The sequence below is a fragment of the Aphis gossypii genome, chromosome 2 (assembly GCF_020184175.1).
Source record: "Aphis gossypii isolate Hap1 chromosome 2, ASM2018417v2, whole genome shotgun sequence".
Taxonomy (NCBI): domain Eukaryota; kingdom Metazoa; phylum Arthropoda; class Insecta; order Hemiptera; family Aphididae; genus Aphis; species Aphis gossypii.
In genome coordinates, this window is record NC_065531.1 from 21325938 (window position 1) to 21346368 (window position 20431).

At 33.8% G+C, this 20431-nt stretch overlaps 1 protein-coding gene across 4 annotated transcripts in view; it reads left to right on the forward strand.

Annotated features, from left to right (window-relative positions):
• The window catches only part of LOC114132258 (protein TANC2), a 178723-nt gene that overhangs the window by 147421 nt on the left and 10871 nt on the right, over positions 1–20431 (forward strand). For 3 of the 4 annotated variants that reach the window (XM_050198952.1, XM_050198950.1, XM_050198951.1), the window contains exon 3: positions 18509–18709. In XM_050198952.1, coding sequence (XP_050054909.1) covers positions 18509–18709 — 201 coding nt within the window. Of the gene's footprint in view, positions 1–14817; positions 15179–18508; positions 18710–20431 lie in introns of those variants that run through there. The other variant, XM_027997665.2, reaches the window with a different exon arrangement.

Genomic DNA, 20431 nt, shown 5'->3' on the forward strand with positions numbered 1-20431 from the left:
AAGCGTAAAAATCGAGGTAAAAATGTATACGTACAAATTACCCTTCATCAGCTCGTCTAGATTTAAAAATTTATAAGATATTACATATTATATTCAATCGCGTAGGCAGAACGAATCAATGGTAAAGATATGCGATATTATTGTGTACACCGTGTTTGAACGTCGTAAAATGTGATGTTTCGACAAGAAAACAACTTATAGGGGTACGCATAGGTACATCGTATAGGTATATCGGGTGCAACAGTGTACAATGCGCAATGGTCTGTTATAGTTTATTTTTTCGTTTTTTTTTTTTGCTCTTAATACGCCCTCACAACAGGATCGCTCTCAGCCTCCCCAAGACGTGGGTCTTCGACGTCCCTTTGTTGGTTACACGCTCGTGTTGTAATAATAATAGTACTCGAAGCCGAAGATTTATCGGTCCGGTCGTCTATCGTCTCTACGCGACAATAAGGTCAATATTATCGTTCCTGTCGTCGTCATTGAGTGGCGCCGTTTACGTTATAATAATAATATAGTCGCAGAAATACTGTCTAAAAAGAAGTCGAGTTCATACCGCACCTATATAGTAGGTATAGGTATTTTTCACTTCACTGATACCTAATTGTATAGTTGTGTCCCGAATTTATAATAAACGACAACATTTCATCTAACATTTTATTTTTTATAATACAATTACTGCCACGTTATGAATTATTATACCTAAGTTTAAGTTATTAACTGATTTCGATTTATTTTCACAACGTAGTAGTATTGCTATGTTTTTTTTTAGAAACAATAAAATAGTGAATGGATATACAAAAGCCAATTGTTAAACTGTTTGTAGAACATTGACAATATAGAATCATCATTTAATTTTTAGTATGATTTTATACTATCGTATAATATGTATATTATAATGACTATCATAGTTTATGAGTCGTTATTTATCAGACCTTATACTTTGTATAAAGTCTATGTTATATATATTTTTGACTATTATCACAGCAACGAACTTTATTTACAAACTATATTTTTTTTGTTCATTTGATTTTTATTAATAATGTATATTATGTTGTTATTAAAAATAAGAAAAACAAACTTTTAAAATGATAACGGTGAATAATAGAAAGAAATTAAATTTTTTTTTTACTCATAATATTGTTTACTCTTAAAGTTATATGAAGAGCAAAAAAAAACTAATGTTAACTATTAAATGCATCGCACTGTATATATACCAACCGATTTTGTAACTTCAGACGACCTATATAGTTGTATATTTTATTATATTTCATATATATGTCGGAAAAAGCGCTGTGGTCGACGGTTATTTGCTTGCAAAAACAAACGTTTGTCCAGTTGTGTTTTTTTTTCTGTTCCGAAATGACCGTTTTACACTGTACGGCAAAAACGGTTATTTTATTTCCTTACACGTGGTTTTATTTCGTTACATATATTATTGCATTTTTGTCGGTTTCGCAACGTTACGATATTATATTAATTAGCACACAGGACTGGCGTGTAGCTATAATTATACTCACGTATTATCGCGCCGATAAACTATGAATGAACTATGGAAGTGAAATAATATAATACAATTTGGCTAATCACCTGTGTTATTTATTTTTTTTACTTACTCCTTTAAACTGTTTAATACTTCTCGTTATTAATCGTGTCGTAATTAATTAGGCGTGTTCAATATTTTTCTTTCCTCGACGCCACACAATCGGTGTTCGAACGTTTAGAAATAATATATAACGACCGTCAATTGATATATTATATTATTTACAAACGTATATTATATTATGCATTAGAATATAGCACTTAATAAAATTATTGAATGCTTCGTATAATGATTTATTCAAAGAGATCGACAATATACTACAAGTGCCATATTATGTAATGTTATTCTTACACGTGGTACCTATTAAAATACTTACACGTATATGTAATAGTAATACTATACTGCCTGCTCGATAATTTGTGTTTTTCAACAGTTGGGCGTTTAAAAATTTCGTCGTTGTGCTTTGGTATGTAATATACATTATACAGAACGATAAACTATTCGTAGAGTGCCTACTTGATAGTAATAATATCGTAACCATTGTTGCGTCCATTTTTTTTCCATCGCGGTGAGGCTGAATCACCACAATTACGAGTTCGTTTCAAAAATGATATAGATTATTATTGCGGGATAGACTTGTGCGGCACAATATGGTAATACGATATGTGGTCCGATAATAAACGGTGGCCGAGTTCGTATGTTTCAATACGCGTTTCAACTTATCTTATACTAAATGTACTCGTATTATTATTATTATCACACTTCTCGGTTGTTCCACGGATTAAAAAGTGAGAGTGAAATCGTGTAAAATGTTCGAAAATAAATCTAATGAGTTTTTAAAAAGTTACAATATTTTTATGCGTCAATAATATATGTATATTTTTAAATATATTCGAACTATACTATATTTCTTTTGGTATTATTCAAAAACTGTTCGCGGCGGTCGGTCGTAAACTATTTTTATTCCTGTTTTTATTCTGTTGATGCAGTCGTCGTCTGCACTATATATATATAGAATGATATAAGCCTTACCTAACTTAACCTAACCTATTATTAAAAGGTACTTTCGTAAAGTTTGACGGTAGCCGGACATGAACGCTTAACGGATTGGCCAGAGGAAACACGCAGAAAAGATATCATTAAAAAAATTTTTTTGGATATATTATGTATGTTATAATGTTATTACCCTACTGATGACGTTTATATCATAAATGCGTATACCATTACCTATAGTGATTCGTGTTCGTCCTATACTGCCCTTGTATGGGTCACATGTGCCCTCTCAACCTTATCTTCCACCTCCACACGCCGTATGTAACTACTTACATGTCCGTTATAAGCCAAGGTATATATCGTTTATGTTTTTATATAAATATAGTTTTTCCGTCTATCACGTATTCCTTCCATCTGTTACTCTACCTCCTTCCCTCCTTACTCGAAGACCTGCAAAATCTGGTCCTTCCCACCGCCTCGCAGGTCGCAGGATGAAATGATCGCCGTCTTGCATGGTTATAAGCAGCTATATATATATATACCTATTACCTACGTATAGAAATCGCAGGTAAGCTAATGTTGTGTTGTACTACGCAATACTATATATTATTGTGGTACTTGGTATGCGCGGTATACACACGCGAGTTCATTCTCACGAATAGACGTTGTTATATTGACTGTCCGCCCGCCGGAGACCACCATATACGGACCAGTGTGTTTAACCATTGGTAATCTGCGACGACGAGAAAAAAAAATAATCCCGTAAACACGCGATAAATTTCTGACGTGAGCGACCGGAGTACATAGTAATATATATGCTTGAAAATCTGCTGTATACTTGTACCCTGGTGCCTGATGTATACTGTATAGTGTATACACTATATGGCTAGCATTGCAGTTCCGTGGTAAAATCCGGTGTTCCACGCGTTTTTCGATTTCGGTTGTACTTTTTTTTTTATATGTTTTATATAAAAAACAGTGTCGACAAAAACGTTTCAAAGCATATACCCTGCAGCACGATGAATTCATTCGTGTGTTATTTATGTTTATTAAATCTCAGGTGATGAACCTTTATGGTACGTTGACCAAATTTTAACGGCACGTAAAAATATATTTATTTCAATGTTAAATTTTATATCGATGAAAAAACAAAGTTATTAATTATTTATTAGTAGATAATGAAGTTACTGACTATAATAGAGTGTTCACAGTTAGAAACTCACTTGAGATGTTACTCGTTCCGTGTAAAGGTACCTAGTATACAATATACATTCAGTATATGCGTCAATATATACAGTTGAGAAAGTTTATTTTTGAGTTTTCCACAGCAAATGTGATAATAACTTTAAAATAGAGGAATAAAACGTTGATGTAGTGAAGTTAATGCTATTATGTTTTTAACTGATTTTAAAAATATTGCTGAATTTTTTTAAGACCCCGATCACGTCGAGAAAAAAATATCAAGTAGGTAATCTAGCAGCATATAACTGGCACTTGAAAACATTTTTTTGATCGATTATTACACAATTTTACCACGTTATCCGTAAATGCTTATAGCCACCCCTAATCTAAGGTACAGTATACCTGACGCGCGCACGCACTCAAACTCACACACATATTAAATTCGATAAGCAGACCTCGACTCGTTGTTTACATGCATATCACCAGTGTATTACGAATTCGTCACGGACTAACGTCGTTTTATTTATTTATTTTTTTTTTATAAAGATTTTAAAATTCAATCTTTATCTTGCTGTTTACGTATAGCGATGCTTTCGTATAATACTCGTATCTTATGCACGTGTACACAATACACATACGTCAAGGCTGCCGTTGTGGTGGTAGTTGTTTGGATAATATGATATCCTATAACCAGAATGCCATGATATTTTGAATCTCTCTACTCGTTAAATATGAGACGAACTTATATCAGTGGCAATGTTATATGTGTATATTATTATATATTTACGTACCTATATTATTATCATTTAAATGGTGTACAGACACATTTACGAGACAACTGTGTACACGAGTGCCGTGGATACTTAAATAAATATATTTTGTTTAAGCGCACTAATTGTATTTGGTTCAGTTTTGAGCGAGATGCGTGCTGTACACACGCTTCGTACGGTAGTACGGGCGTACGTACGATGTGTAAATTTCAAACGATATTATCATAATTACATACCTAGAAATGAAAATATGTTACCGACTTTAGGGTTATTCGGTTGCACACAAAACTCGATTTATACTGTAAGTGGCAAAAGGCGGTCATGGATGATATCCCTAAAAATTGAGGGGTAGTGGTACAAAGGTGACCTATAGCTATCCCCTCGCACTTTTTTGCCTTGTCAAAAATGCCACCTCAAAATCCCGTAGTCCCTTAAACCTCTTATAAACTTTTTAAAGCTTATTTCATCGCTAACTGAAATTGTGGAAATTGTCGGCCTCCGATCCGTCACGTTACAATGCCCGCTCGCGCTATTACTTTGTTTTCGTTGAGCGTTGTTACTGAAAATTTTCTTTTTGCTTGGCTCTTAAGATTTGAAGTTTGATGTTAAATATAGCGTTTAACCTTTTCTCAAAAATTCGTCTATGAAATGCAAAAATTATTTTTCAAATCCTGCTGGCTGCAGTTCCAAAGATTGGCACATCCTGCAAACAAACTAAACAACATAGATATCTAATATAATATTTTACTATAGTAAACGTTCTATTGCCTATAAAGAATTTCTATGTTTCATAGTTGACCCTCAATCGCTATACGAGTTAAAATGAAAATTTTATTTCATTAAAAAATGCACTTTCGGTTTCATTTTGATTTTTTTTCTGTTTATTTTCCGAATCGGTTCATTCTTTTACAAGTTTTGAGTTGACCATAACGAACAACATTTCATTATAATATATCATAATGTATAGATTAAAAAGTGGAAGTTTTCGACGTTTTGTTTCTAGGTCACTCCCGATTAACACCCCTAAAAAAAAAAGAGTGAGAGAGAGCGCCATTGCTGTTGCGTTCTGCCGAGAATCGTTATTATAACTTATGAATATATATTGCGCATAAATCGTGTAGGAGGTACCTGTATAGTATGTACATTACCTGTATTTTATATAATAATGTAGTCACTGGTTCGGCGCGATTTATCGTTCCTCGATATATGGTGGTAGTTATAGTGGTCATAATAATGTGTCCCCTCCGCGTCTGTCTGAATAATGAACGAGACGCGCAATAAGTAATATTATTAATATTATATGATATTTAAGCCTACAGATAGAGAGAAACATGACCAAAGTTGAATTCTTATAATTTACAATTATTTATTTATTATAATAATAGTAATAATAAGTGTCTGCTCGGCGCGCATTCTGCCCACTGCAGTGGCGGCAACGAGCTAGTGCAGTGCGAGCATAAATATTAAATATATCGGCCATTGTTATTTCGATGCGCGTCTGCAGAGCCGACTGCAACTCGATGTCGTTAGTTTTACATTAGTGGCTCGGGACAAAAATTCTCATCTATGGTCGTCGTAACAATAATAATAATAACAATAAACACAGTACTAGAGAGCTATAATATAATATAATAAATATGCTGTATGCCCAACAACAGTATACTGACATTTCATCCGGCTGGTCATAATTATTATTATACGTTACGTCGTAATAACGTATGAGTAATAATAGTAATAACCATCGTACGGGGTAGGTTACGCGAAACGGTCCAACGGAGACGTTATGATGACGGTGACAATATAATTTATCATCATAATTTCTTGATCGGTTTAAATGTGCGAAAAAGTGTTTTTATTTATTTATTTTTGTTGTTGTTTCGTTTTATGAATGGGGAGGTGCGCTGAATATTCATTCAAATCCGATCGTCACATGTTAGAGAATTTTTAGCAAATCGTCTTCGCCGTCGCTAATCCTCCAAAACATTTTATCGGCTTTGCATGTGATCATCTCCTCGCACAGAAACCGTTGACGCAATAATATTATCGTTTTCCTCCAATTCCGCTACAATTGTATGCCTGTAACACGTAGATTTCGTCGTTAACACGGGCTAAACGTATATATGTATATAATATGTAGTATAATAAATTAATAACTTATAATAACAGAATAAAATTGTGTGAAGAACTTTTCCGCTTGCTTGACCTGACTATAAGCTTTTTTGGTGACTGTGGGAATTCACGAACCAATTATATTATTATTGTATACCTACGTTTCCGACTTTTCAAACTTTTTTTGTCGACAAAACGTTCGAAACATTTTGTTAATATTATAATAATTTATAAACCCAGCAGACAATGACAATGGTTATTATAATTTATACCGTCTACATTAAACCTGCAGTGCCACAACTAGGTGTATTATTTTATCGGTGGGGGTCCAAACATATAAGTCAACAAATAATTTAAATTAAAACCACAGTTGTCCGAGATCAGTAGAGATTAAATCATAATATTATGTTTTATTTAAAATCAAACCGATAGGACCAGGCTGGTGCTAACCCAAGTCGTACACGGAACCCCCGGTAGTCGAGTCACTAAATATTAAACGTATGCCTCCTGCTCGAATGCACATATTCATGAAAAAACACAAACGTTTTGTAGGGTTTATAATATGGTAATATATTTTACGGTCTTTGGAGTTTCGAAACGGCTGACTGTTTTTCATGCTAAAAAAAACAATTTTATTTCAATTAATCGCACTAATTATGCGATTTTGAAAACGGGTTTTGATTACTTTTATTATCTTAATTTTTCAATTTAGATCACATATTTAACATTTTATCAGATTTGGAGTTGTGCTTGTCAATATTTTTTTTTTTGATATTTACAATTTACAACTATATTCAACAATGAATTACGCTTTTTCAGATAAATAAATGAAAGAAAAGTCTGTAATTACTACGTATATTTAGCATTGTGTTTAGCATACATATTTTGCATGTATACAAAACTCTTTACAAACGATCCGTTTCGAATCCCTTTTAGGCATTTTACTTTGACACAACGCTGTTTAGTCCTTGTTATCGTGTATAATTATTAAACGGTCCGATGACCGAACGATACATGTAATTATTTACTTACTGTTGCGCCACTGCCGTTTGTGCAGACGATACGCTCTCATCGACCGTGTAATAAAGAGAAGGCGGTTACACCCATTGCGTATGCGTAATGTAATTTTTTATACTCAGTCGACCGGTCGTGTTCGCCCTCAACGATCATTAATATTGTACTTCGAAGATCGCGCGTCTTCGCAGTTTCCCTCTATGATGGTCCCGCCAAGAATGTGGTTATTCAAAGTAGCCCCCCGTCGTGTGTTTGAGGGGTTGTTGGGTTGGGACTTGACTATAAATTATATTATTACCTCTCGAGTTAAACGTACCAGTCCGTGAAGAGAATACCAGAGTTTGTTTTTCGATAATTACCTAACTACGAGTAAGTTATATGTACGAGCATGTTGTTGTAGTTATACTTACATTACCCTAAGTATATTTTGTGTGTAGAAATTGTATTAAAACTGAAACTCATTATTGGTATTTACAGTGACAAGATTGGATTCGAACGTTTGATATTGCAAATTTTTTTTTTTTGTGTTATCGATGGATATTCAATTCTTTGAATCATTTGATACAAACATGTGTTTAAAAGAAGTTAACATATATTTTTTTTAAGTTTTCTAACAAAAAGTCATATCTAAATTAATTATGATTAAAATTAGTAATAATTATATAATTATCGTATATTAGATATAGGTAAACGAGTAAGTATCTATATAAATTTTAATACTTTTGGTATGAAAAATGTGTTACATTTCCAACATTCTAATCATCCCAATTGTTGAGTGTTTATATTCTGCAGTCGATGTATAACAAGACAATCTGACGTTATTGCTTTGAATTTTTTTACAGTATATGATATATTTGGTATATACCTACAACCAGATCCTCATAAAACGCCCGGTACACGCGCAACCGCTCTCCAATTATTTTTCCACACAATATAATATTATGTCGAGTTGACGTGTTTTTGTCGCAGTGTTTTAGTTTAAATTATTATTAAACGTATATATTATACATACATATAGGAAGGTACTCGTAAAATACTAAGTACAATAAAACCGGAAACTATGGGTAACCTTTTCACACATATAATAATATATTGTAATGTACACTTGCCCCGATGGTTAGGTTAGGTCAAATCGATTTCGCTTCGCGTATACAATATAATATTAATAATATAAACTGAATAAAAAGGTACTTACGACCTAAGTTGGATTCCGATTGGTTTTTTAAATTGACCGTGTTCGCGGGGTTGGTTATCAGTATTTATAGATATTATCCTTACAATGTTCAGACAATAATATAATATTAATAACTAATAACGTTATGTATGTATGAGTTCGGTTTAACTAAAAAATAATAAATACCTAAACCATATTGCAGGTTTCCATTGTTGTAGGTACTCCTCATTTTACTGGCGTCCAACTAGTTTTTAGCAGAACCTTCGGCCAAATAATTTATCTAGATTTCGACATCCTTTTTTATTTTAATAAAATAAAGATATACGATACACATTCGTTTGACGATGACGTTTCACAATCGACGGTTATTCATTTTCAATCTAATCGACTGCCGCCAGCACAATTGCAACGACTGCACTGCAGTGAGTTGTCGAAAAGGGCGGTGAGCGAGCTTAGGATTTTTTAAATGTTCGGATTTCGTTTAACGAATATGTAAATACAATTCGATTTTATCGTCACGCAATAACTGTTATATTATATTATATTATATTCATAATGTACATTTTGGATTCGGTTCAAGTGCTGTTTGTTTCGACGGTGCAGCAGTGTTGACTATATTATATTATTTTTAACGCCACGAGTATCGCCCAAAATAATGGTTTTCAAATTTTGATTTCATCGTCGAATACCTGCCCCTAATACGTTTCCGAATAATCAAGACTATTTTATACATTCACGGCAATAATAATATAATCTTATTTACTACGCGTACTGTGTTTCTCGTTTTATGACGATTTCAATTTAGATAATAGGTAAATCGTCCGCCTCGATATCTCTATACCAAACACCGATGGGTACGTCTTACTCCACACGCTTTTATCTCGAAATTATATGTTATAATGTTATCACTGCTGGTGTCGTATACGACAACGTATCGTCCCATCGTGTTAATGAATTATTGTGTATTGTGTAAATTTCAATTTTTTACTGCCCGCTCGTGATAGTAGTTTATAATGTATGTATATAATATATACGTATTTAACGGGCGTGCCGTTTTATTATCCGGTCGCGTCGGTTTTCCAGCGATAACCGTTTTTATTCGTCCGGTAATAATTAATATTATATTATTATTTTTATTATATACACGCGGACGATACGAAATCGGAGCAACGGTCGCGCGTCTCAACGTAAGTATACCTATTATATACCTTTCCACGTCACAGCTTGTCGTAATTGTGGCGCCATTATAACGTTATACTGTTTATAATAATAATAATATATTACAGTAAATATCGTGTTATCGTGTACATGATTAAATGATTTCTACGCGAAATTCATAAAATTCCGCCACGTGAAAAAATCATCGGAGCGAGCGTTTTATCATACTATCTCCGCGTGACGACTTTCGAACGATACGCTGTATACACATTCGGCGTGTGTAAACTTTACAGTAAAACACATACATCGCGGTGATTACCGACCTTTTTAAATCCGAAACTGTCATAAACTAGTCAACTGAATGGTTTTTTTTTTTTTATACTCTCGTGTGAGCGCTATTCCAATGACCAATTTAAACGCGCGCTATATTATGCAGTCAGGTGTTCGTTAGCCTTTTTAATTCCAGTACACTTGTCGTTTATCGTCGTATTATTATTTATATCGTAAATATACTGTGTACATGCGCATTATTCGTTATAGGCTTAAACGTTTCAAATGTCGTAACAGCTCGTTTTTTCCACGACTATTCTGCAATGAAATAAGGACATGCAGTACCTATATCGATAATTGGAATAAATTAAATAAATAATATACTTCTTAATAAGCGATATAGTTTTATTGAAAAATTATTATGTTTATAATACATAGATATCATGCATATTATTTTATACGTGCTCGGAATAATCGAGCGAAGAAAACGATTGACTTGTTATTTTATCCTTTAAAAAACTATTCCCGTTTTGCATGAATCGGTGAAAAAATCCATGCTCAAATAGCGAGCCTTATGTAAATCAAGTTTAAATGCCCTATATGATAATTCGAGGGTAAAAAAAGTCAACTGTGCTAAAAAGACGACATTCTTAAATTAGATCGATATTCGATTTTTTCGCAATGGCGGGTAGGTTAGTAAATGTATAAATACTACGTAGGTATACCTTCAATAAAGGAATCGCTACTTCCACTAGGTTGACAACCGCTACATCGGTAGGTATATAGAGAACGTTTCCGAAAATGTTGGTACCTATGTTTAAATAGGTAAATAAAATCGCGTTACAAACGTAAATATTATGTAATATTCGTAATTTATACACTATAGTCGTACATTTTTACCGGTCGACCCGAAAAACGGTTTATTAAAAATTATATCCCGCTCGAATTGTCGCTAAACCGTACTATTTCACTGCGCCCGCCCACCGGGGTTCTTATTTATTATTTTAGTCAACGGCGTGATCTGACGCAGGAGTTTTACGAGCTTAAAGTTTTTTCATTATTGCAATTTATATTTATTCCTCGCCGCCGATGCTTATGAAAAGTCACTGTGGTTTAGACGCAGCGGCCGCCGGGTTGTCCAGCAATAATTTACGCGGTGCTAGTTTTCGTTCTTTCGAAAGTGGAAAAATTTACCGTAGAAACACGCGCCGAGCGACAACGTGTTTGAAACGGTTATGGTTATTTTACGTCAAATTTATGTGTCATCGTGAAACGAAAGTGTGCATACATTGTACATTTCCGTATTTTATATGTGACTGCTGTGTATAATAATAATAATAATAATAATAATAATAAATCGAGGACGATTGAAATTGGATTTTCATCGATATTTTTTGAGTGCTTATATACCGCTTACCTGCATTATCTCGGAATAAAGAATAACGTGCAGTAAAAATAAAAATATACATTATATTGACTGCTTACTATTTCTTTTTACTGCGTTTAATCGAATAAAAAACCTTTGAATGACTTTTAAAAGTTTTCGCAGTTCAACGATAAAGGGTACGACGACTTTCAACCGATTTCTCTTTTTTATATACTCGTATATATACACTAAACAGGGTGATTTACCAAGCATGCGCACACGCCCCTTTTATTGTTTAATAATAATGCACTTGTTTAAATTCAGTGGAATTTTTAAAGACCGTCATACTTTTAGATACTTAAGTAAGTCTCCTGTAGTGATATACTGAATTTTTTATTTCAACAAACTTATTTTACTATAAATTATTGTTAAAAATCTTATAAAAAATCTTAATGCATCTTAATTCTGAGTATAAATTTGAACGTCAATATAGTTGAATTATTTAACTTAATGCTCTATAAATTATAATATCTATTCTATAGGTAGTAGGTATAATTATTAATTACTTAGATATTATTCTCAATAATGATTATAATTATCGTGTAACTTTCATAACTATCGTAGTTTAGCTAACTAAATACCTTCTTAACTGTAATTTATGTCCGACCCCGTGCGTATTAGGGTGCAACACCGTTACCATAATATATAATAATATCGTCTATATGTTGTTATTGTTATTGTTATTGTTATTATTATTAATCTTATTACTGTCACAATCGCATCGTTCCTGCGGAAAAAAAAACATTTTTTTTTCTATATCAACAATATTTTTCATAAACCGAAATTCCGAGAGTATAGGTAATATTATATTATATATTATCTAGTTAACATGAACGAGACCCGTGTAAAAAGAGTTGTTTACCTTACGGTGCGGATTTTGAAATCGTAATGAAACGTAACGTTCCCTTAATTCCTGTACACACGTGTGTATTTATTTGTATAATTTAATATATTTAGACCCCGTGTGACCCTAATTGAATTTCATTAACGAGGGATAACAATTTTTTATACGTTTTTCACTGGCCTGTAAACTGTAAAATCTTGCTGCTGTTATATAGGCGCGTCTGGTAAGTACCTACTAACTATAGGTACATACACACGAAAACATTCTGAGTCGTGCAGTTGCGGTACTTATAAGTTCTTAATTTCCGTCCACGTCTCGATGCAGCTGCAAACACGTAGGTACGACAACAGATTAAGATTAAAATAATAATGACGTATACCAATATAATATACATTTTTAACGTATAAACTCGTTTATCGAAATATCCACTCGTGTTTTTAGTACCTATTCGAATCGTCGTATAATAATACGTTATACGTTTCAACGACATGGTACGCTGTTTACATAAATACCTATATTATGTAGGTACCTATTTGGGTGATTTGATTGCGGCGTGTAATTTAATACAATAATAATAATATAATTTATGCGATTCTAGTATACGAGTGTTACAATTAAATAATACCGAATGTATAATAAAAATCAAATGTTATAAAATTAAATGTTTTGAAAATCAGTAAATAATTATTTTATTGACCATATTATATGGTCCTATAAAAATACTATTGATCATATATTGGCTATTATATATATTATATTTAGGTATATGTTCAAATGTACGTACATTATACACTTGTAATGTTGTGGATATTTGTTTGGTCTGAAAGAAAGATACATTTCCGTTAGATTATAAAACATTGATGGTAGAAATAAAATTATATTGAATGTTCCATTGCACACTATATATACGTATCATATTTTTTTTTTTATAACATTCGGTTTTTATTCACTCAGAATTACGAGATATTTGGTTGTATAAACAGTACCTATATAATACTGTGTTATATCGGTGCCATAATATTTACTCCAATACTGCATAGGACATGACGTATAATACGTATATACATTTAACGCTACTGGCTTAAATTTTCTCGGCGAGTCGACAGTTTATGTTTTTTTACACGTTCGATAACTTGATTTGTGTGTGTGTGTGTTGATTACGCGCCCTAAAATATACGTATAATATATATATAAAACATAAAAAGCTCTCGTTAGGGGTGTTTGAAAAAAAAATAAAACCGTACGCTGTAAGTCTTTCGCCGTCGTATATTATTTATAATGTGCGAGCACACACACACACACACACACACACACACACACACACACACACACACACACACACACATACATATACACAGTACACATATAAATATTATGTGTCAATCAAATAAATCGTCAAGTCGTCGGATTCCGACGACGACGGTTATTTGGTCGATATACGGACGAGCGAAGTCGTCGGGTCGTTTGACATAATTTAGGTTAGTGCCGGCGTTTCATATCATTTATAAATATTTTAATACGAGCTCTGACTCACTTTCTTTGCAGTGTGTATATACTATTATAATAGTATACGATCTATTCATTTAATAATAATATACGTATCGTGTATATATACGCTAGATTGAACGTCCGACGCCGTTAATTGGGGCCACTCGATTTGGGTCTTCGCGCGTCGTGTTTACAATCTCGATATAATAAACAGCTTCGATTGTACCAATTTTTTTGTACCTCGCCCGTCGTAGGCTTATTAAAAATATACCTTTGTGATTAATTTACAGTTTGTGTGTGTGTGTGTGTGTGTGTGTGCAGCGTGAAATGGGTTATGATCGTAGTATACATATACATATAGGTACAGACACGCCCATCTCCGACTCGGATATTATTATAATATATATATATATATATTATGTAATATGCATAAAACGCGCGCGTATAATAAACGTAGAAATAACCATCAATGAAATGATAAATTATTAGCTCTCGATTTATTTAATATGAGGCCGTGGCTACGAGCGGTTCTCATTAAAAAAATTAAATTTACATGTACACTCATAGTTACTTACCGGTTAATATATTATATTTATACGTCTTACGATAAAATGTGTTTGTATGTAATATTATAATATTATGTGTGTGCGGTGTAAGATAAATAAAAAGTATTTATTAATGGTAACGTAAACGTATTGTACGTTAACTGCTGCAGTGGGTCGAATGTGCGTGCGTGCGTCGTCGTCGTCGTCATCGTCGTATGCGTCGTGTAGTACGAGTACGGCCGCGCGCGTGTGGGAAGTCGTCCTGGCCCACTGGTTCTCTCAATGAACTTTATTGACGGCGGCTACGGCTCAGCCATTCGTGTCGGGTACGCGTCAATGAACGCACCGCAGTCGCAGCCGGAGTCGCGGTCGTCGTAGTCGTAGTCGTATATAGTCTTAGTCTTCCGACAATCGGTGGTTTTTCGTTTCGCGTTGTGCGTATATTTGTGTTATTATCGTACACCTTTACTCGACGACAGCTAAAATATTTACAATAAAACGGAACAGTGCGTGTGTATGTATATAACGGAGGTTACCGCTGTTCGATATTAATATGATAACCAAGAGCGGAATCGTCGGAGGAGTAGCCCGTCGCCCGTTGAAGAGCGGCGGCAGGGGAGGCCATCCGAGGCCCGTCAGCGGTCTAAGTCTCAGCGTGCTCGGTACGTCGAAGTTGTCGGTACACGGTGTAAAATAATATTATACGTTTAACACGTACCGCGGTAAAATGATCGCTTACTGGGGTTAGGACGTACACGACCTTAAAAACTAATAAATGCGTGTAAATATGATCATCGAAGTATGCCCTTATAAAACAATCAAACATGACATTATATTACAAATATTCAATGAAAAATATTGTATTATTTTGTTGTTTCATTTTTTGATTTAATTCTAAAAAAAGCGAATCTCGGTTACAGTGTTATAATCTATCTCTGTATAACATACGTACACGGTGTACGATACACCTATTTGCCCGAGTGTTTTTTAGGGTTCAACTTTGGAGGCGAAAATGCCTACATCGCATGTGTGTGCTATCGCCAAAACCTTAACCTTGACCGCGGTATAGCTCGCCGCCGCTGCACAGGGTAAACGATGTACATATATATATATAGTTTATATTATTTTTTTTATTCGCATCGATCGCATGTTGTTATAGCTACGTCCGCGTTTTCGTGCAATACAGTAGATAATATTACTATAATATATCATCGACGACATTGTATCGTACAAGGTGTACTGTAAGTACACGGGTATTACGACGTACCTATTATTTCGGTGTGTCTCGATCGATCCGAAAACTTACATTATAAATAATAAGATATATTATTTAGGCGGAAACGCGGATCGATGGGGATTTTTATTTCGTCCGTTCGCGTTCGCCGGGATCTACGAGAAAATTCATATATTGTGTAATATCACGACGGTGAAAACGTATATACATTACACGTGCATGTTATATTAACGTATATGTATATGTACGCGCGAAACTTGTTCTCGTCACAGCCAGACGAGATCGTCCGCCGCGTCGGTCAAATCGTTCATTCCGCAGTCACACCGCGTGCCACATCGTATTACACAGACGATCACCATAAAACACTATATGTATATTCATTAATTCAGCGTTTGGTAATATATAATAAGCCGTGTATAGATGTACTCGTTTCTCTACAATTTTAATATTTATAAATACCGACGCCATAATATAGTGATTTGAGTGTTTTTTTTTTTTTTGTCATAATATGCTTGTTTGTAACGAGCCGTCAATTTAATGAATTCTAACGGTCGTTAAAATATTTTTAAAAAAAATAACGTAAGCAATTTTGTACAATGTATATTTTCAGTTTTACATATTATCATATTATATTTTGAAACTCAAAATACATAGGTAGGTATCTTTTAAAATATTATTGATCAGATTAATTTTAGGTATACATTTGGTATAAAAGATAAAAATCTCGTAAATATGTAATTCTATACCCTTTTTCGAAATTCATTATTTCTCAGTTATATCTACACGAAAAAATAATATTGTGTGACGCACCTCACGTGTCGTTTTGTATTATTTATACTGTAAGTAACGTAGAAATGATTCCTATCAAATTTTTTACTCTGTAACGCTTAATTGATGTCGACAAGACGGCTGATGTGCGTAACTATAATTCGTATAACATTATATTTTATATGCGCATGCCTGCAGTGACGGCGTTTGCCCGTCTATAACGATTTTCACGTATATGACTATCGATCCTTAAATCCATTGCGATGTTTTATTGTATTATAATTCGTGTCTGTTTTTCTGCATGTCTATCTATAAGTCTATATTATGTTAATATACATATGTTTGTGGCTGTAACTGTAGCGTGTAACGTTTAGTGTATGTGTTTATATATCTGCTGATGTTTTTTAAGTAATTGCCCAAACTCCTCTGGGGCAGTTCGAAATTTCGGATCTGTTTTTTTTTTTTTATTGCTGCATGTCCCGAAAACGATTTATGACCGTACGCGAGAAGAAGACAGACCATATGTGACGACGTCACCGCTCCCACATCGCACGCTGTTACTCATACAGTCAGTAGGCAGAGTCGCGTGTATATACAATTCATTTTTTTACGCATACGCGTCTTCGTACATCCCCCCCTTCCGCCGGTAGTGGCAAGTGCGCAAGTCGCAGGGCCAAAGTATTTCAGTTTTCGGAGTGTTTATGTGTTGAAGCAATCGTTTTTCATGCGATTGATTTTTTTATATTTCACAAAAAGGGCAAAGAGAATAATAATAATAAAAAAAACCCACTTCCGATAAACGCAGCCGTTGTTCGTCCCGGGGCTGTGGATTATACGCGGTAAAGGCGCGTGGGAAACCGTCTGCGACTGTGGGAACGATCATACGTCGGCGGGAGAGAGGGGGCGGCGTCCTTACGGCTGCAATATAGGTATACGTATATATGTATATATACGCAACCTTATACATCATGCGGCTCCGTCATTGAGTGGTTGTGGTAGTCCGGTTCTCCAAAATGCGAAATGCCCGGCGAATAAAGCCGGGTTTCTGATACTATTATGTATCGCATTTTATGCGTTTACATTGAATATAATATATATATTTAATTTTTAGGTAACTCGTGTTACCGTCATTTTGTTATCAACCGCATATTAAACATAGGCCCGGAACACGACATTATATATTATGGAAATCTGACTTTTTACGCGGTAACGTTATACTTAAATATAATGCCGACCGTTAATTTCGCACTGCACTGATAATACACTGTCAGATTTAGGCGAAAAACGTGTTGTGGCGCTCGCGATAATATTAATTGTTTGATTTTGTGGAGGGGAGGAGAGAAATGGGTATCGTCGAGCTAGACAGTCGGACGGGACGACGATTTTCGTACGCCCACACGACTCGGCCAAAACCGGTGTTAGTGTATAAGCATATTATATATCGTATGAAAACCGGATTCGAGAGGTTGTTCAAAAGTCGTCCGTCCGTCCATCACTTCATCCTGCACCTTAATCGTGAATGAACTCCTCTACAGTATTTTTGTTATTGTTGTTGTTGTTGTTTTCACCTGCTGTGACTGATTATATGGTGCACTCGGACAGTCACGCGTAAAGATTATACGCGACCATCGCGATAGAAAATATTACAATAACGCCGCCGTCGTGATGTATAATCAGGTGGTTTTATATTACACACAGCTCTGCTGGTTTGTTGTAGAGGTGTGAAAACCGTTTATTCGTTCCTCGATAACGCGCGCTTTCTAAAGTAGTAAACAATAAATTATATCTGTTTAAAAAAGAAAATCGGCTGTTAAACCTGAGGGTAGTTTTCGCGGAGACGCTTTACGACGACGAACGTAAATCTCATTGAAATCGTCACCGTATATAATCTGTTAAACGTTAAATCGTATCAATATATTATTAATGTTCATGATGTATACCTACACAGCAAAGTATCGTATAATAACGGTTTGGTTTTTTTTTTTTTTAGATTTGGCCGCCATACGGAAGCTGTTGGAAGAAGGCGATGGCGACGAGACGTGCCCCAGCTGTGGCATGCCTTTCGACAAGGGCAAGAAGAGAAAGCTCATCGACTCTTGCGGACACGAACGTTGTTACGCCTGCATGTTCCGCAACGAGGGCTGTCCGCTGTGCGCTTCGGCAGCGGCCGCCGAAAACGGTCCGCCGAAAGGTATAATATATTTGATTTTAATGATTTTATATAATTATATGTGATTGATTGTTGTCCGTATTTTACGTCATATTTGAACGGTAATGCAGCTAGACGACGCGTATTTTTTTTTATTATGGCGATATAGTAAATGGTCAATACATAACTAATAATATGTTCAAATTTTTAATTGGAGCTTTTTTTTTTGAAAATTATATCGGTTTTATTTTTTGCTCATATACTTTCATTCTTTTCATTGCTAATTTTTATTCTTTCACTGATGTGTTGTGGAGAATTCTTATTTGTTTTTTCTCTTCTATATTTAATGTAAATTTCCATTCATCATATTTTGTTAAACAACCACTTTTTAATACATTTTCACTAATTTATTTTAACGTAGGTATATATTATCCCTCTTAATTTAGAAATAAAATCGTGACTTTCGATTTTTTAAATATCGACTGAATTTTAGAAGTCGGTATTTGATAAAGTTTATCCACTTTAAAAGTTCAAAGAATAGAAATAAAAAAACAACAACCGCCAATAACCATTCAAAGTATATAGTATACACCGGATGCTTCAAACGACCTCTTTGGGGAAACCGTTTAAAAGAAATCATGGCTTAGGAATTTTATAATTTCGTAAAGAACTTTGTTTTTATTTTTCGTAAGTATAATTCAATACAATAAAAAATTAGCCATACAATGCACTATATATAAGAGTACCCTTACACAATAATAACATTGTTTAATCGATTATATAAAATTTAATTTTGTAAGTAATAAATAACATAGCAAAGTAACACCGTAATAATAACTATTAATATTATACTAATGACTGCTATTATACCAAAATATAATTGCGTTTATCGTACATAAATTTGCTCTTTGGACAAAAAGCATAAATTCTGAACAATAGAAAATAAATTATGTCTTGGTAAATATTATAGTTAGAATATAATATGAAAAGATAATATTATAAAATAAAAAAACGTTTTTGATTGCTTTTACATTATTATTATTAGGTAGTAGTAAAATTAAGAGTTTCGAACGCATGATTACTTTAATACACGTATTAAAACTTTCACGGAGAACAAAGTTTTGTTTATATTTTGTTTTAATAGTACATAAAATACAAAGGTTTCAAAATGTTTTCCTTGACCAATTTTAGGGAAATACTCGGAAAAATGATTTTAATTAAAAATTAAAAAGTTTCATTTCAAAGAGGTTCTACAAAGGCTATTAGAAGTTTTTAATTATGTATAGTACATAGCAGTTCACGTTGTATATTATAAATTCGAGTATACATAACATACACACATATATATATATATAGATTAAACTTTATAATTTCAAACAATTAACACATATTATAAATGGGTGGTGCGAATTATAACAATTTATTTACAAAATCCTATTTTATAGTTTCAATCGGTCTTGTTGCCGTCCATATGTGTATTGTCGCGCACAACGCATAAAATATAGTACGTTTAGTTACATTATATATTTTTTTAATTATTATTTGACGGAGGTCAAAGCATAGTTGTTGGTTTTTTTATTTGGTACTGTCACGTTTCCCACGATATTCGGCAAAGCTATACCTATTGTATGTGCCACACGGCATCGTCATCTCTAATTGTCGGAAGTCGAAAACAAAAAATAGACAATGAACCAAAACGTAATAAATATATTTTTAATTGAAGTCGAAAAAAGTTACGTTTAAATCGTGTAGGTTAATATTTTT